Below are 16,718 nucleotides of genomic sequence, written 5' to 3'. Positions count from 1 at the left end.
ATTACCAGCTGCTCCATTAGTACATATCTTCAGTCTGTTTCTTACCCCTAAAATCATATCCATGAAATTAAAATATGCAAATATTATGCCACTACCAAAGAAAAGTGCTCCTAAACAGCAGAAGATTTTTCCCCTAACCTTGACACTATAGCAAAAATGTTTGAAGAAGCACTAATGGGTAAAAAAAAAATCCAATAATTAGATCTTTATATAGGGCTAACTTTTGCTCAAGGTCTAACATTTCAACTCCACATTGGACATAATTTTTTCAACAGGTGCTATGGGATCTTTAAGATCCACATGAGCTGCCAAACAATACAAGCCGATGGCACCTTGGTGTCACAACTCATCTGACAACACACTCAGGAGTATGGCATCCCTCTAACGTTGCACTGCGGTGTCAGCAATTCAGTTACCTGGAGTGGGAACAGAACCTGCAGTCTTCTGGAATTGTAACACCAAAGGTGACTATGTTACTTATCAAGCCACTGACACTAGATTGATATGACAGTGAGGTGAATGAAGATGGTGTTAAGGAGGTCCTCATTAAAAGAGTGAAGCATAACAGTGGGTCATTTCTGGATCTACTAACCTTTAATTTGTTCACCTCTGATATAACAAAAGTAATCAAACAAAGAGGTTCTTGTGAAATTCCAAAGACATCAACTGTATTCCTTGTAAGAGCAAGACTGAAAGTCAGAATCTTGGAGGTATATATAGGTGCATCGAATATATTCCAAAGACCCAAAAGTTAATATTCAAAACATCAAGAAGAAAATGTAGATATTGCAGAAAGTGACATGCTACTATGCATTCTCCAAGCAACAATCTCAGCACATGCAAAAATAAAACCTAAAAAGCAAACAAAAACATCATTTTTTGCAGGGGGTCAATCTCCCATGACGGCTACACCATAGTCTAGTTATAAATACTAATTCCGAAATTGCATATTACCACAGAAAGGGCATATACCCCAACCCTGGGAATTGCTTGATCTCACATAGTTGTCAACCATCTGCTTAGGTGAAGAAATTTTGTTGACTAAACAGATGACAAAAATGATGCTGTTGTAGTTGTTATTTGTCTTTCGGCTTTTTCCCGGTAAGGTGTCGCCACAGTGGAACTCTGGTCCGCTAATGATTGGCAGTAGATATTTTTTTATGAAATGCCGAGGTGCCAGCTCGACGCCCATCCTTCAACGAAGGCACGCCCATTTATGCACACATGTCTTTCAAATGCTACCCCACTGCAGGGAGGACATGTAGACTCCACACAGAAGGCACTGCCAAGCCAAGCCGAGAATCGAAAGGAAGAACCACTTGCTGTGAGGTAACAACGCTACTGCCATACCACCGCGGCATTAGATGACAAAAATAATATTTTGCTGAAATTCATAATGTACATAGAGAGAGAGAGAGAGAGAGAGAGATAGTTTTATATATATATATATATATATATATATATATGTGTGTGTGTGTGGGTCTACTATACATGGTCGACATTTCATAATGTCGAAGACCATATGGCCGAGACCATATGATCGACATTTGAAATGCTGGCCATGTAATATAAAAAAAAAAAAAAAACACAACAGTAACTTACCTTCAAACTACTAGCAGGGGGGCTATGCCCCCCACACCCCCCTTAACTTAAATCTACCACCTCCGAAATCAAACTACAGTGCGGAGTTGGAATTCTTTCCATTACAGACTGTACAGAGATGTCAATTCCACATGGTCGGCATTTCAAATGTACAAACAGATTCACAAACATAGACACAAAAACACACACAAACAATGTGCTCAGCAATTATACCTCAGATGCCTCTTTGTAAGTAAATGATTGAAAACATATATATAATGTAAAGCATTGCAACTGCCCTTCTCTTCCCACACATACAAAGACACACCTCTTGGCAGTCCATGATTCTGGAGAAAGTCCCTAATTTTGCCTCATATTTTTGCTCTTATCCTTGAAATATGTTTTGATGTTTTGTTAAATTTCCAGATGGTTGCAGTCAGGCAATAAATGCAGACATTATAGTTTCATAATTATTATTCAGAAAAAAAGCATGTTGATGAGTTACCTTTTGAATTAGTTGAATTAGGGCAATATTTAAAAATCCTCCCCTATTTTGAGTCTCTGTATCCCCTTTATTATTAGCTTGGTCAAGAATTCCTGAGCAAAAGCAGTTAAGGTGTATGCATTCATTCTCTGTCTCTCTCTCTCTCTCTCACACACACACGCACACACACACACACACACACACACACACACACACACACACACACACACACACACACACACACACACGTACATGTACGCACATGGACATTCACATACTCGCACTCTGAAATGTACACACACAATAGCATTGTTTTTTTTCCTTTTTTTTTTAAATGTTCACAGCAGTTGTTAAATGCAGCAGTTTAGAAACATAAAAAAACAGGGAAAAAATCAACAAAAGTAACTGAAGCAGCAGTTACGTGAATTTACCGTTTTACTGCCTTTCACTGGGAAAGGAAAATTGTTACTTCTTGTAACTGCTGCTGTGGTTACTTTTCCTATTTGATTAAGTTGTTTTTATTTATTTTTACTTCTTTTTTATGTTCATTAACCTGCTACATTTTTTGCAAGTTTAAACAAGATAGTAGCTCTTTTTCTGTCGATCCTTGCATCACAGAGGCATACTATTCTGTCATGAAGTCAGCGCATTCATTCCAGACTTTCCTCATATATTTATAATCTATTGGAAAAACATTTTCAGAAGACCAGGAAGTAATTAGTTCATAGAATCTGCTGCTTGTGCCCACTCCTCCCATCTATGTCTTCCTTGTTCAGGCTGGTTTCTTCACATTACCCTCACGTGATCGTCTGTATCTATATTAGTACTTGTCTGTCTCCTCTGGTGTTGAACGATAACAGCTCCAGCTTCCGTTTATATATGTTTCCCTTTATCCCACCTACTTTTCTATTGATTGACCCCTGGAATCATTAAAGAAACCCGATGTGTCAATCCTTGTGTGTCACAATAACTATACATAGTACAGAGAGAGGAATTTTTGGGAGTTTATCCTTCAGAGGATGCACCCCACCACCTTGTTTTTCTGCTGTCAGTGTTTTCCAACTCTGGTCCAAAAGCTGCTTTCTGGTATGGCCAGCAGCGTTCCCACTCGTTCCCTGGTCTGTTATCACTAGTTCCATCTCCTCAGCTGAGAATTCAGCACACACACAAGGAAAACAAGATAGAATGCCTACAGAACTTGTCCCAGCTAGCTGTTTTGCAGTGAACAGGACAAGAACACTTCTGACTGCCTATGGAATATCGTCTTCATAGGTTCATAGGTTCATAGGTTCATACTAGGCTATCTGCCCCAGGGCATTTATAAGCCTAGCCAGAATGTGTTTGGCTTTTGCCACCCATTTTAAATTTATTTTGCTATGCCCTTTTTCGAGATTAGTATACTGTGCCTCTGTCTAACAGTGACACAGAAGTGATACCCGGGGTAAACCTACGATCTCTCATCCACTCATCAAGATTCCTCTTGAAGAGAGTCAGTGAGGGACTCTGCCTAACCTGGACTGGGATTTTATTCCAGAGTGAAGGGAGCCTCTGGGTTATGAATCTGTCCCTCCAGCATGTCCTATTTATTTCAGTGCTGAGGTTCAATTCTCTCGAGCGCATAGCTCGATGGGATTTGGATTTTCTGAGGTGCAGCATGTCCATTAATTCCGGGTTGGACATGGCTTTATACGTCAGGCACAGATCGCCTCTGAACAGGCGGTATGCCGCTGAGTAGAGCTGGAGTTTCTTTAACCGAGCACATCTGTTTGAGCCCTTTGATCCTCTTGGTGAGGTACTTTTGGGGTCTTTCCAGTTGCTGCAGGTGTCTGGTAAGGAACATCCCAAAAGGGGCATTGTACTCAATTATGGGCCTGATGAGGGATGAGTAAAGAGGCACGATGACGTCCCCTGATCTAGATGTGAATCCCTTCATGATTAGGTGGGCTATATAAAATGTTTTTCTAACCACTTTGGCCACGTGGTTGTCAAATGAGAGATTGCTATCAACTTGGGTCAGGAACAACAGAAGTCACAGAAATGCCAGTAATTTTAATGAAGCTTTCGGGCTCTCAACCCTTCATCAGCATACATAGTGTCAAATACTTTGCATTTAAATAGAGGTAACAGTTAAGAACTCATGACCAAACCAACCAATAAAAATCAATCAATAAAATTCAAAAAGCACAACATAAATATTTTATAAAAATACAAAAAGGAATTTTCATTAAGAAATAATAACAATTTAAAACATTTTGTACCCATAATAACCTATTTATTTCTTATATCTATTTACAACTATTATATTCTATAAGTTATTCATCTGTTTTCTTAATAATATGGGTTTTATGCTAGTGGCATTATTTAAACCAGGAGTGGTGTCTGCATGTAACCTTATTATCCACTCTAATTCCTTTATTTCTAAAAGATTGTTAACATCACCCCCCCTCATACCCACTTGTACAATGTCAATACATCTAAATTTAAAACTATGCTTATTATGTTCTAATATGTGTTTAAATAGGGCATTGGTTTGTATCTGCCTATTAATTTCAGACCTATGCTCTATGATGCGATCTTTTAGCCTTCGCGTGGTCTTACCTACGTAGAAGGCGTCACACATCATGCACGTAGCGAGGTATACCAGTTTCGTAGTATTGCAGTTTGCAGTACAGTTGAAATGAAATAATTTAAAAGTAACAGGATGCTTAAAATAGGGATCTGCTGATAAAATATCTCCACAACATGTACAGCTATAACATTTATGTGTACCTAACTTATTGTGCAGTGAAACTGGTTGTTTTACAAAATCTTTATAACACAACATACTCTTTAAAGCCTGATGATTTCTATATGCAAATCTTGGTTTAGGGCCTACTAACTGATTTAATTCTGGCATGGCCATCAAAATTGGCCAGTTCTTTTCAATTATTTTACATATCTGTTTTGTGTGGCCAGAATATGTGGTTACATATCTCAACAATGCATTTTTTCTACACATAGAAGTGGGTAACTCATCACTACTATTTATCTTATTACTCAGAAAGATTGGTTTATATTCCTTTTTTCTACCTTGTGTTACAAGTTCAATGTTAATATTAATAAGGTGCTCCGCATATCCACATCTCTTAAATTCAGTTTTCATCACATCTATTTCTTACTTATAAACTTGTTCATCTGTTGTCAGTCTGCTTAATCTCATAAATTGAGACTTCATTATACCTTTAAATACATGTGGTGGGTGCATACTGGTGCTTTCTAAATATCCTATTGTATGTACATTTTATTGATTGATTTTTATTGGTTGGTTTGGTCATGAGTTCTTAACTGTTACCTCTATTTAAATGTAAAGTATTTGACACTATGTATGCTGATGAAGGGTTGAGAGCCCGAAAGCTTCATTAAAATTACTGGCGTTTCTGTGACTTCTGTTGTTCCTGAAGACTTTTTGTTCTATCCTTGTGTTATCAACTTGGGCTGTGACTTCTGTTGTTCCTGAAGACTTTTTGTTCTATCCTTGTGTTATCAACTTGGGTCCCCAGGTCCCTAATTACTTCTTCTGTACTTAATAGATTACCACATATGTGGTAATTTGTGGGCACTTTGTTTTTGCCAAAGGGGATGACTATACACGTTTTGGCATTTAGCTTGAGGCCATGGCTCTGGTACCAGTTGTCTGTTTCTATGAGGCCCTTTTGGAGGATGCTTGTGTCGGCTGGAGAGTCAATTATGGCACCCAGTTTGCAGTCATCTGCGAACTTGGTCAGCCACAGTCCTTCCGTGTTGGCTTGTACCTCCGAGAAATATATACCGAACAAGAGAGGTCCCAGGACTGAGCCTTGTGGGACACCACTTGTAACTGGTTCCTGAAGACTTTTTGTTCTATCCTTGTGTTATCAACTTGGGTCCCCAGGTCCCTAATTACTTCTTCTGTACTTAATAGATTACCACATATGTGGTAATTTGTGGGCACTTTGTTTTTGCCAAAGGGGATGACTATACACGTTTTGGCATTTAGCTTGAGGCCATGGCTCTGGTACCAGTTGTCTGTTTCTATGAGGCCCTTTTGGAGGATGCTTGTGTCGGCTGGAGAGTCGATTATGGCACCCAGTTTGCAGTCATCTGCGAACTTGGTCAGCCACAGTCCTTCCGTGTTGGCTTGTACCTCCGAGAAATATATACCGAACAAGAGAGGTCCCAGGACTGAGCCTTGTGGGACACCACTTGTAACTGGTTTGGAGTCTGACATGGCTCCAGCAATTCTAACCATGTGGGTTCTGTCCTTGAGCCAATTTGCAATCCATCTAGTGACATAGGGGTTTACATTTAAGCTGGTGAGCTTATCTATAATGCCCGAGTGGGGTATTGCATCGAAGGCTTTTGCGAGGTCCAGAAAGGCTGTGTGGACCACCTTCCCCTCGGCAATGGCCTTGGTGACTGTTTCAAAGAAATCAACCAGGTTTAAGAGGCAGGATCTGCCCTTAACAAAGCCGAACTGGGTAGGATCCAGTGTTTGTAGGTCCCCAATATCTTTATTTATGAGGTCCATGATGATCCTTTCCATAGCTATGCAGACCAAGCTAGTCAGGCTTATGCGGCGATAGTTTCCAGGATCCGTTGAGGCGCCACCTTTATGGAGAGGGACCACTGTTGCTGTACGCCACTCTTTGGGCACATATCCTGTAGTAAGGCTGAGATTGAACAGTAGTTTTATGTTTGGGTTTAGCTTTTCTTGGAGTTCATGTAGGACGCAGCCCGGGACACCGTCTGGTCTCATTGATGCTGTGTATCTTTTGCTTTGGAGAGGGCGGCTCTTACCTGAGCATCTGAGATGTCAGGGGGGCAGCACTCTGCTGGGATAGATATTTGCCCTTTTGGTGGGGAAGGGGGGTAGAAGTTTGCACTGAACCTGTCAGCTAGGATGTTGGCATTGTCTGTGGGTTCGGTGTATTTTTTGTCATTTTGGACTAATTCTGAGCATATCTGGGAATTACCACCCAGGTTCCTAACATAACTAAAGAAAGCCTTGTGATTATCCTTAGTGTCCTGTGCAATTTTTCTCTCGAAGCTGGCCTTAGACAATTTTATGTGTGCCCGTAGTTTTTTTGCTAATACTGATCAGTGATGCCTTCCCTTTATGGGATTTTGCTCTATCATTTAGTAGCTTCCTCCTTCTATTGTATAGTTTGTTTATGGCTGGGGTCCACCAGACGGGATGTCTGCCTTTGGAGGATTGGGTCTTGGTTTTATTTGGGATCGCATGATCCATGCATTCCTGAAGGTGTTCATAGAATGCGTTTATAAAGGATTCTGCGGTCTGGGCCATATTTTCCACAGGCCCAGGGGCTTTGAAGGATTCCACCTCAGTTTTGAGGAGTGTGAAATTTGCTTTAGAGAAGTTTTTCACTGTGGTTTTCTGGGCAGGGGGTGGGGACGGGATGTGAATATCCAGTGAGATTAGTTTATGGTCTGATCTTACCAGTGAGGGATACACTTCTGGTCTGGAGCATAGAGTCCCCATGTTGATGATGATCAGGTCCAGTATGTTTTCCCCTCTTGTGGGAGTGGTAACAAGTTGTTCCATAGCATTTGAGTTTATAAATTCTAGGAACCTTTGGGCTAGGGTGTTGGAGCTAGAGTAATGCTCCCAGTCTATGTTTGGGTAGTTGAAGTCGCCCAATATAATGGTGTTTGGAGAGACCTTCATATTTTCCAGTGTTCTCAGGAAGGCCGAGTGGGGTTCCTGGGTTTGGGAGGGTGGTCTGTAGCAGGCTATAAACTGGAAGACTTAAAGACAGGATTATTGAACACAAGTCAGAAATTAGGAGACACTGTGCCAATAATGCTTATTTAAACACATAGAGTCCCATGGTAATATGCATGAATTTAGGTTTAGAGTTATAGATTTAGTAGTTCCTTTGAAACGTGGTGGAGATGTTAATAATTGTCTTGAGACCAAGGAGTACCAGTGGATTGTACGCATGGAGGCTGATTGTCCTCCTGGCATTAATAATACAGTTAGTATTAAACCTATTCTTGTTAGATTACAGGGCAATGTTAAATAACATTTATATTGTACATTTATATGTATATTTCTGCAATTTGTACTTCCATATTATATTTTTGTATTTTTGTAGTATGTTTCTTTAAATTTTTTTAAATTTGTCACCTGATCTTGGCTGCGATCATGTGATTGTTTGGCTTGTATATAAGCATGAGCTTTGTTGTATGTTTGTTTTTAGTATTGAGAAAGGGTTCTTCCCGAAAGCTTTGCGTTTATCAAGTTTTATAAAGTGTTTTACTCAGCATTTTGTCTTAATTTCTCATGTAGTCAGGCAACAATAGGGACAATACATAGTCGGGGAGGGGTCAGATGGGATGAGACTGCAGGAACAGAAGTAGAGGAGTACCCAAAGAAAAAGAAGAAGCACTCATAGGAGAACGGAAATAATCAAGTAGGTTCCTCAGTTATAATGATAAAAGCAATATACAAAATCAAGGCTTAACAGCAGGTGTAAAAAAAGCAACAACTTTCAGGATCCAGTACAAATGTAACCTGATATCAAAAATAAGGGTCTATATTATTTCCTCGAAGAGGCGTTACTTCGAATGCTTCTTTATCAACTCTAAAACCGTGAACTTTCAAAATATCAAACCTCCACATAAGCGATTTCTTAAAGAAATCACTTGCCCTACAAACACAAACAAATAACCACAAACACTACAAAGTGGGGGGGTCCCCCACACCCCCCCAGCATGGGGGGCTATGCCACCCACACCCCCCATAACTAAATATACCAAATCCAAGATTGCACTACAGCGGGGAAAATGGCAAACTGACAAGGATGACCAAGTGATTTCTTTCCCAAGGAAAGAAATCACTTATGTGGATGTTCGATGTTTTCAAATTTCACAGTTTCAAGTTCAAGGAAAAAATAGGAACCCAAAAATAAGACATTATGATTAAAACTGACATAAAAGCATGTTGAAATCATCTGGTTTAGATGATGTACAGCCACAGTAAATAAATTGCTGAGAATATATAATATATACTGTCTATTCTCTATGAATTCTTGTAAGAAAACAAGCAGGCTACAGCAAATTAAAACTTCAAAATTAGCTTATTATACTTCACTGCAGATTGTATACAATGGGAAGTGTCCTAAATTTGTTCATCATACCTACCAAACACCTGCCACTTGTTAGGAATTTCAGGATGGGATCCTACCCAAGTGTTACTCTTTGCAGAAGGCCCTCAGATAAAGATGTAACATAGAATAAAAATTAGTATGTCACTTGACCACATTTGCAAACCTAAATATATATTCACAGACCAGGAAGTCATCCAATGTTTAAAACCCGACTTTTTTGATCAGATTTTATTAGTTCATGCAAAGACTTAATGCAACCTAATGCATTTGCTTCTGGGAAAGTTAATTTGCATAGGGATGAAACCTATATCAGAGGAAAGCATATGGACTATTTTTAAAAAGTGGCTGCTATCATATTTATGAGATTTGAAGAAATACTACATCATGTGAACTGAGTACTGAAAGCTCTCAAGAAAGCATGCATGTGTGAGACATTTTCTGAATAACATTCTTTATATCAACCATGACGTTCCTGCTCATACATCCGGTTTGCCATCATTTTCACAGATGCCTTTGATGTTAATGTTTGGCAATATAGTTTTTAAGTAGCTATTGACAGTGATTCTTTTTATTTTTAGTACTTTTCCTTTTTAAATGTTTATGTTGTTGGTAAAACCATAGTGTTGATATATATATATATATATATATATATATATATACATATATATATATATATATATATATATATATATATATATATATATATAGGTTGCTTCTTTTCCAAAAATTACTCATTTTAAAACGTTTCATCTGGATGAGTGCCCCACATGTTGCATTAGGCAAGCTGAGTCCTTGTTGACTTTAGTATCATGGACTCATAAATGAAGCCATTACAGTTACTGACTTGTCTTAATTTAGAAAATGCATGTTAATTCAAGTTATCTTACTTTCTGAACTTTCCATGCATTAAAAACATCACTCAACATTATCTATGATTTGGGGCCTTTATTGTGATTTTGTTGTGTTTTACTCCTTAATTCTGCAGGAAAATGCATACTTTTATGCAAACAATTTTCATATTAGACCTACTGGCCCCAAAGCTAAACAGAGGTGATACACTAAATATAAATTAATTTAACACAGACCCATTCAAATGTATTGTTCAATTATTTTAATGCTCACTGCAGAATAGGAAACATATGTTTTTCTAACTAAGATAACTGAAGATAAGAGTTAACGTCAGAGATTTATAGGAATGCAAAATGCTTGGCACCATTTCATTTTTATAGCAATTAATGCATTATAAGGTGTAAGCTATGTAGTTTAGGATGCCAAGTTTCACATATGGAAGGAATAAGCTGCATTCTGCAAGCAGATAAATTTCTGTGATTCTGATATTTAGATTAAAATTTAACTTTTCAAAGCAAGTGCAACACAATGGCTAATGTTCTTTATATCATAATTTAATTATTGGAATAGTAAGCTGCATTAATCCAGGTAAAAGGATGCAGATAAAGTGTGCTCATTCATGTCTGACCTTGAATCCTTAATGTAATGATGTAAAAAAGAAGAGACGTGCCAAAGCTGACCCTATTTCCTGGCAGGATGCATATATTTATTAGCAGCAGAAGGTGTGTAATTGCATGGTTATAAACAATATTTGTGTCAGGAATATACAATATTCTGTGAGATGGCTGACTATCACTGTCCCTGGATCTCTTGGTATACAAAAAAGAAAACAATGAAAGGTATATGACCAACATTTCTAAGAGAAGAATGCCAGCAAGGAAGGGGAACAAAAAGAACATAAAGGCACACTAGAAATAAGTCTATACACAGACAATAATGTGTTCATATTGAATATAGAACAAAAATGCCAGTGCTGAATCTGCAGCAAAATTATGCAAACTCTGCAAACAGTTCTTCTATACATTAAACTTATTAAAAAGTCAGATATATCTTTCTTTTTTTTCTTTCTTTCTTTCTTTCTTTCTTGACACTCAATGTATAATACTAGGAATTGCCAGCCAGCTGATAATAAGGGTGAATTTACCCACTTTGGCTTTAGCCACATATGCAAACCAGGCTGGCTATGGGCAACCTCACCCTTAGTGTCAACTAAGTACTGGTTATTAGCATATTAATTATACTAACATTAAGACATTAATCTTGCATCTGTCCACACTCCATAATGATGAACGCATATCATCTTCATGCACTTTTCCATTTCAGCACAGTTTTGATTTTAGATTGTTATTTAGAAATGTCATTTTGTCCATCTGAAATTTCATCTGTGGAGAAAAACTTATAATTTATTCAAATATATGTATTAACCTGATAACTGGCTGGGTTCAAGCATGCTTTTCAGCTGTGTTTCTTACTAAAGTAAGATCAAGGTATATTATACAATAGTAATAACTTAACACCTTAATATTATGTAAGCAATATGTGTTTATCAGTATCTATTAATAAAGTAAAATACTGACTGTTTGAAAAAGAATATACTTATAAACTAGCTTAACATTTACTGCCCATACTGCAACTGATACATGTAATTCATAGATTATTTCTAAGTAAGGGTAGAAAGGAAAGCAGGTTCACAATTGCAAAGCCTTGATTTAAAACCAAAGAAGCCTTCCCAACATTCCCATGGGCCACTCTTCCACGCCTATCATGTTGTGCCCCACTTACCCCTCTATGCAGCCTCCTCTGAAGAATGTTTCCATTCTGACGTTTGGTAAGTCCCTTGAGACACTTTACTGTTTCTGTCCTCTTGTTTGTAGCTTTTGTCTTCATGAGTGGAAGGAGATACAACTTTTGGCTAGAAATGATAAAATTGTCATTAAGCCTTCAGATAAAGGAGGCAAGATAGTGATTATGAATGTCCAGCAATATCTTCATATGTGTATGTCACATTTAAAGATGATAAAACATAAGAAAGAAACTATGAAGTCCAAAAGAAGATCATAACAAAGAAAGCCATATGAGTGAGTATAAGAAAGACATATCTGATTTTGAGATGTTGACTCTTAAGGGATTTTGATTAGGTTATTTTTCCTATGTTGATTCGGATAAAAGATTCAATTGTAATGATGGTGAGCTGGCAGCTTTCTACTGTTTACCCAAAAATCGCAAGGATAAATTTAACCTTCCTGGTAGACCAATAGTTTCTGCTTGAAAATATTTTTTATCAAATATAGGTTTGTTTTTACATAAGTTTTGATTACCTTATATGATTAAATTACCTTCATTTATTAGGGACAGTACTGACTTTTTAGATACACTGTCTGATTTTGAATTGTCTGAGAATATGTTTTTTTTTTATTACTGTAGATGTATGTAGTCTTTAAACAAATATTCAACATAAATTTGGTCTAGAAGCAGTCAAATATTTTGTGAGTGATAGCCCTAGATCTAATTATGTTTTGGAATTGTTGGATTTTTGCTTAACTAATATTTTTTTTATGTTTAACTATCAAGTTTATAAACAGATTCAAGGTACGGCCATGCCCCCACATATGCTAATATGATTATGGGTTTATATGACTTAGAATATTTATATCATGTTGATTTTAAAAAAAAAAATTGTAGTTAAATATTATCAGTTTATTGACAATCTTATTTTGTATGTAAGGGAGTATTAATGGAGGTTGATTTATTGTTTGAATGGTTACAAAATAGCATATTTGTTGCTTCTTTTGATGGTCTACATATCGGCATCAAAACTGCATTTCTGGACGTTAATTTAACTTTAAGTGATGATAATAAACTATTGACATCAGTCCATAGAAAGGCTGATGGTGGTAAATATTTAGAAGGCAGTAGCTGCCATCCTCCCCATACTATTGTATCTCTATAATATGGTGAATGTTTAAGATTAAGAAGACTATGTAATAATGACCATGATTTTAATATAGAGGTCAAAAGAATGTGTTTAATGTTTGAATCTCTGGGTTACAACAAAGATTTGTTACAGTTGGCAGTGAGTACAGTGACTGCTAAATCTTGTGTGTTCCCCTTAAGAAATTTTGGGTCATTAAATATGGTAGAATTTGGTAATAAAATGATGAAAGAAGAAGTCATGAGAAAGCTGTATTTTGTCACTACATATGGTGTTTTTAGTTCCATTATAATTAATTTAGTTAAATATTATTGGAGCTATTTATTTAAGTTTAAAGATTTAGCTAGTATACTTCCACCTTGTTTAGGTATAAAATTAATACCATCGACCACAAGATAGGCAGGATCCAACAATAAGGCACAGACCAGGAATAAAGATAGATGCAGTTTAATCCAATAGTTCACACAGACTGAGCGCTTTCTCCAGTACAACTGGCTTCATCAGAGTCGTTTAACAAAACACACCCAGTTTTTCCTTCCTTTAAATAACACAGTAAAGTTCAATTGATCAATTATCAAAATCAATAAAATAATTATAAGTGTTTACTTAAAGAAAATTCATCATTAATAAAATTACATTATATATAAAATATACTTGATTACTATTGTACAAAAAAACCTACCAAAACTCATAATTGTATGAATATTTAAAAATAATAATAACCTTAAAATTTATGCAATATAAACAATAAATATAAATATATACACTTAATTGATGCATTTTGTTTTACACAAAGTTTTGAAATTCCTTTATTCTTTTATAAAGTTTGTAAATTCATCCTATAGTGTGAATTTAATAGTCAAAAATGTATTTATAACAAACAAATATACATAAAAAAGTAATATGAATATTTTATTTGTGTAAATATATAATCTATTAGAATGAAATTCAACTGTCAGTAATAATATTAATGTAATTCTATTATGGATATTTGTTTATTGAGAACTTGAAAAACCTCTTATATCATGTAAATCTAAAACATACTTTAAATACTAATGATCATAACAATTATCAGAACTATTTGATCAAAAGCCACTTCTCAAATAATTTGTGCACGGTGTTTTAATACAGGCTTTAAAGAGATACATTCATTAAGCCCAGGAAACTTCGTGGCATTCAATCTTATCTGCCACTCTGTTTCACGTAGAGCTACACTATTGCTGGCATCACAATTAATGTTTGGTTTCACCCTATCCACTATGAAAAATAGAAACTTTTTAAATACATGACAGTTTTTAGAATGTAAGTATAGGGCGTTGTGTTCATCCATCCTTCTAATGGAGCTACAATGCTCCCTTACTCTTTCTTTTAGACTTCTTGTCGTCATGCCCACATAGAATGCCTCACAAGACATACAAGATGCTATGTAAACGCAATTTCTTGTGGTACAATTACATACACCTGGGCATGCGATGGTACGTTTGTAGCCAGCAACACTCAAATAGGTCCCCTCAGCAATATATCTACATATTTTACATCTACCACATTTGTTCATACTTGATCTTTTATGTCTATAACTAGTCTTCTCTAATATATCCTTCAAGTTGTATCCCCTAACATATGTTATGGCTGGTGTTGTACCCAATGTTGCTTTTATATCTCTATTTAAAAAGTGTTCCCAAAGACTCCTAAAATTGGCACGTAATTCAGGTGCCTTCTCATTATATCTAAGTATGAATCTTGGGGTTTCTTCACCAGCACTAGTATCAGTCTGCCCATACTTCACATTCACTACTTGTGTTGTTTCACCTTTATTTTTCAAAATAGGTACAAACTTGTCCCTCCTCTTCCTATATATCTCCTTTTTGATCTTCGTCAACATTTCTATGGGATAACCCCTTTCCAGAAACATACCTATGAGTATATATATCTCTGCCCTGAAGGTGTCCTCATCACTAATAAGTCTAGATAAACGGACCATTTGGCCCTTGACTAACCCTCTCCTTTGATGCATCGGGTGACAACTTGCAAAATGTAACATCGAGTTGGCATAACTCGGTTTCCTATATATGGTGCTAGTGAACTCAGTTCCATTTTTCAAAATTTTAATGTCCAAGTAATTAGCTATATCATTATCCCACTTGTAGGTAAATTTAAGAAAATTAGATGTCTCGTTAAGGTATGAAACAAAGTCTATAGCACTTTGTTCATCACCTTTCCAAACTATTAGCAAGTCATCCAGAAATCTGTTGTACAAAATAATGTTACTATAGTATCTGGATCCAAAAATATGTTCTTTTTCCCATGCTAATAACACTAAATTAGCAAAAACAGGGGCACACCGTGCCCCCATTGCTACACCTGTTAGTTGTTGATATATTTCTCCTTCAAATGAAATATAGTTGTTTTTTAGTATTAATTCCATCAAGTCGTAACATAACTCCAGTTTTCCTTCATCAAAACTCGGACTAGTCAACAAACTATCATAAAATAGATCAATGCCTTGTTGGTGTGGAATCACTGAAAATAAATTAATGACATCAATTGTCAAAAAACTAAGATAATCCTTGTCCACAAACTCCACATCCCTTAACCTTTCAAGGCAGTGCCAGAAATCTTTAAGAATATGACCTGCGTCAATTAGTGCTTTCTTACACTGTTTGTCCACATAAGCCGCCAAAGGTTCGGTTTTAGACCCTTTAGCCGAAACTATTGGCCGGAATTGTAAATGCTCCGTTCCTTTGTGTACCTTGGGTATCCCAAAAAACCTAGCCATCTTAGGATATTTCACCGAAAGATAATCAAATTCTATCTCATTAATAGTCCCTTGGTACAAGGCATCATGTAGATATAGATCAATTTTGTGGTAGGCTCTGTTGACCTCATTTATTGTGACTCTACTGTATGTTTCTTCTTCACTTAAAATTCTCATCATTTGACAACTGTAATCAACATTACTCATTATGACCATCCCCCACCCTTATCAGGTCTCATAAACCTGTATTGTTTAGATGCAGTCAATTCATTGAGCAAATTTCTCTCAACATTAGTTAAGTTGTCCTCACTATTAGCTTTCTGAGAACAGATTTTCCTAAATTCATATTCCACTAAATGTTCAAAAGCATTAAGCTCCAAATTGGGTGGTGGCATGAATGTACTTTTCCTTTTCAGTATCCCAAGTTCCTGTTTAATGTCATGGGGTGTATCCCTTAACTGTCTCGCATTGAAATATAGTTGCAAATTTAGCTTTCTCATATAGAGTTTCAGATTTACAAGTAATTGTGTAACATCGATGTTAAACTTAGGTACAAATTTGTTACCCCTACTGAATAGTTCAAAATAAACTTCATTAATCTCTAAATCAGTATAATTGTAAATGATAAACCCTTTTTCTTTGAGAATTTCATATTTCATATCAGATGCTGTCTCCAAAATGTCTCCAAACAAGTTGTCTAATTCACTGTCATTACCACTACTAAATGGGTGACTTACTTCCCCCTCATAACAATCCCTTCCTACTGTTTCGTGTATTTCATCCATTTTTACATTGTGAATATCTAAACTATCAGGCACATAGACCTTATTCATGACTAAACTCTGCCCACTGTTGTTATTTTTCGTGACCTCAGTTTCAAGTGTGTTGCTCAATTCAACTAGGTCACTTACAGGTAACAAAACATTGTTTGCCATGTTCACATCCTGGTCCAAAATAATTTCACTTTGA

General features: G+C 36.5%; 1 protein-coding gene across 1 annotated transcript in view; it reads right to left on the bottom strand.

The window, feature by feature from the left end:
- Positions 1–15,926, bottom strand: part of LOC122791456 (mucin-2-like) — a 539,946-nt gene extending 524,020 nt beyond the window's left edge. The window contains exon 1 of the mRNA XM_044059201.1: positions 14,992–15,926. Coding sequence (XP_043915136.1) covers positions 14,992–15,926 — 935 coding nt within the window. The remainder of the gene's footprint in view (positions 1–14,991) is intronic.
- Positions 15,927–16,718: the final 792 nt, after the last annotated feature.

The sequence above is a fragment of the Protopterus annectens genome, chromosome 17.part0 (genome assembly GCF_019279795.1).
Source record: "Protopterus annectens isolate FY-2018-M chromosome 17.part0, PAN1.0, whole genome shotgun sequence".
NCBI lineage: Eukaryota > Metazoa > Chordata > Ceratodontiformes > Protopteridae > Protopterus > Protopterus annectens.
Note: the sequence above shows the minus strand (reverse complement) of the source record. Positions and strands in the feature narration are given on the sequence as shown.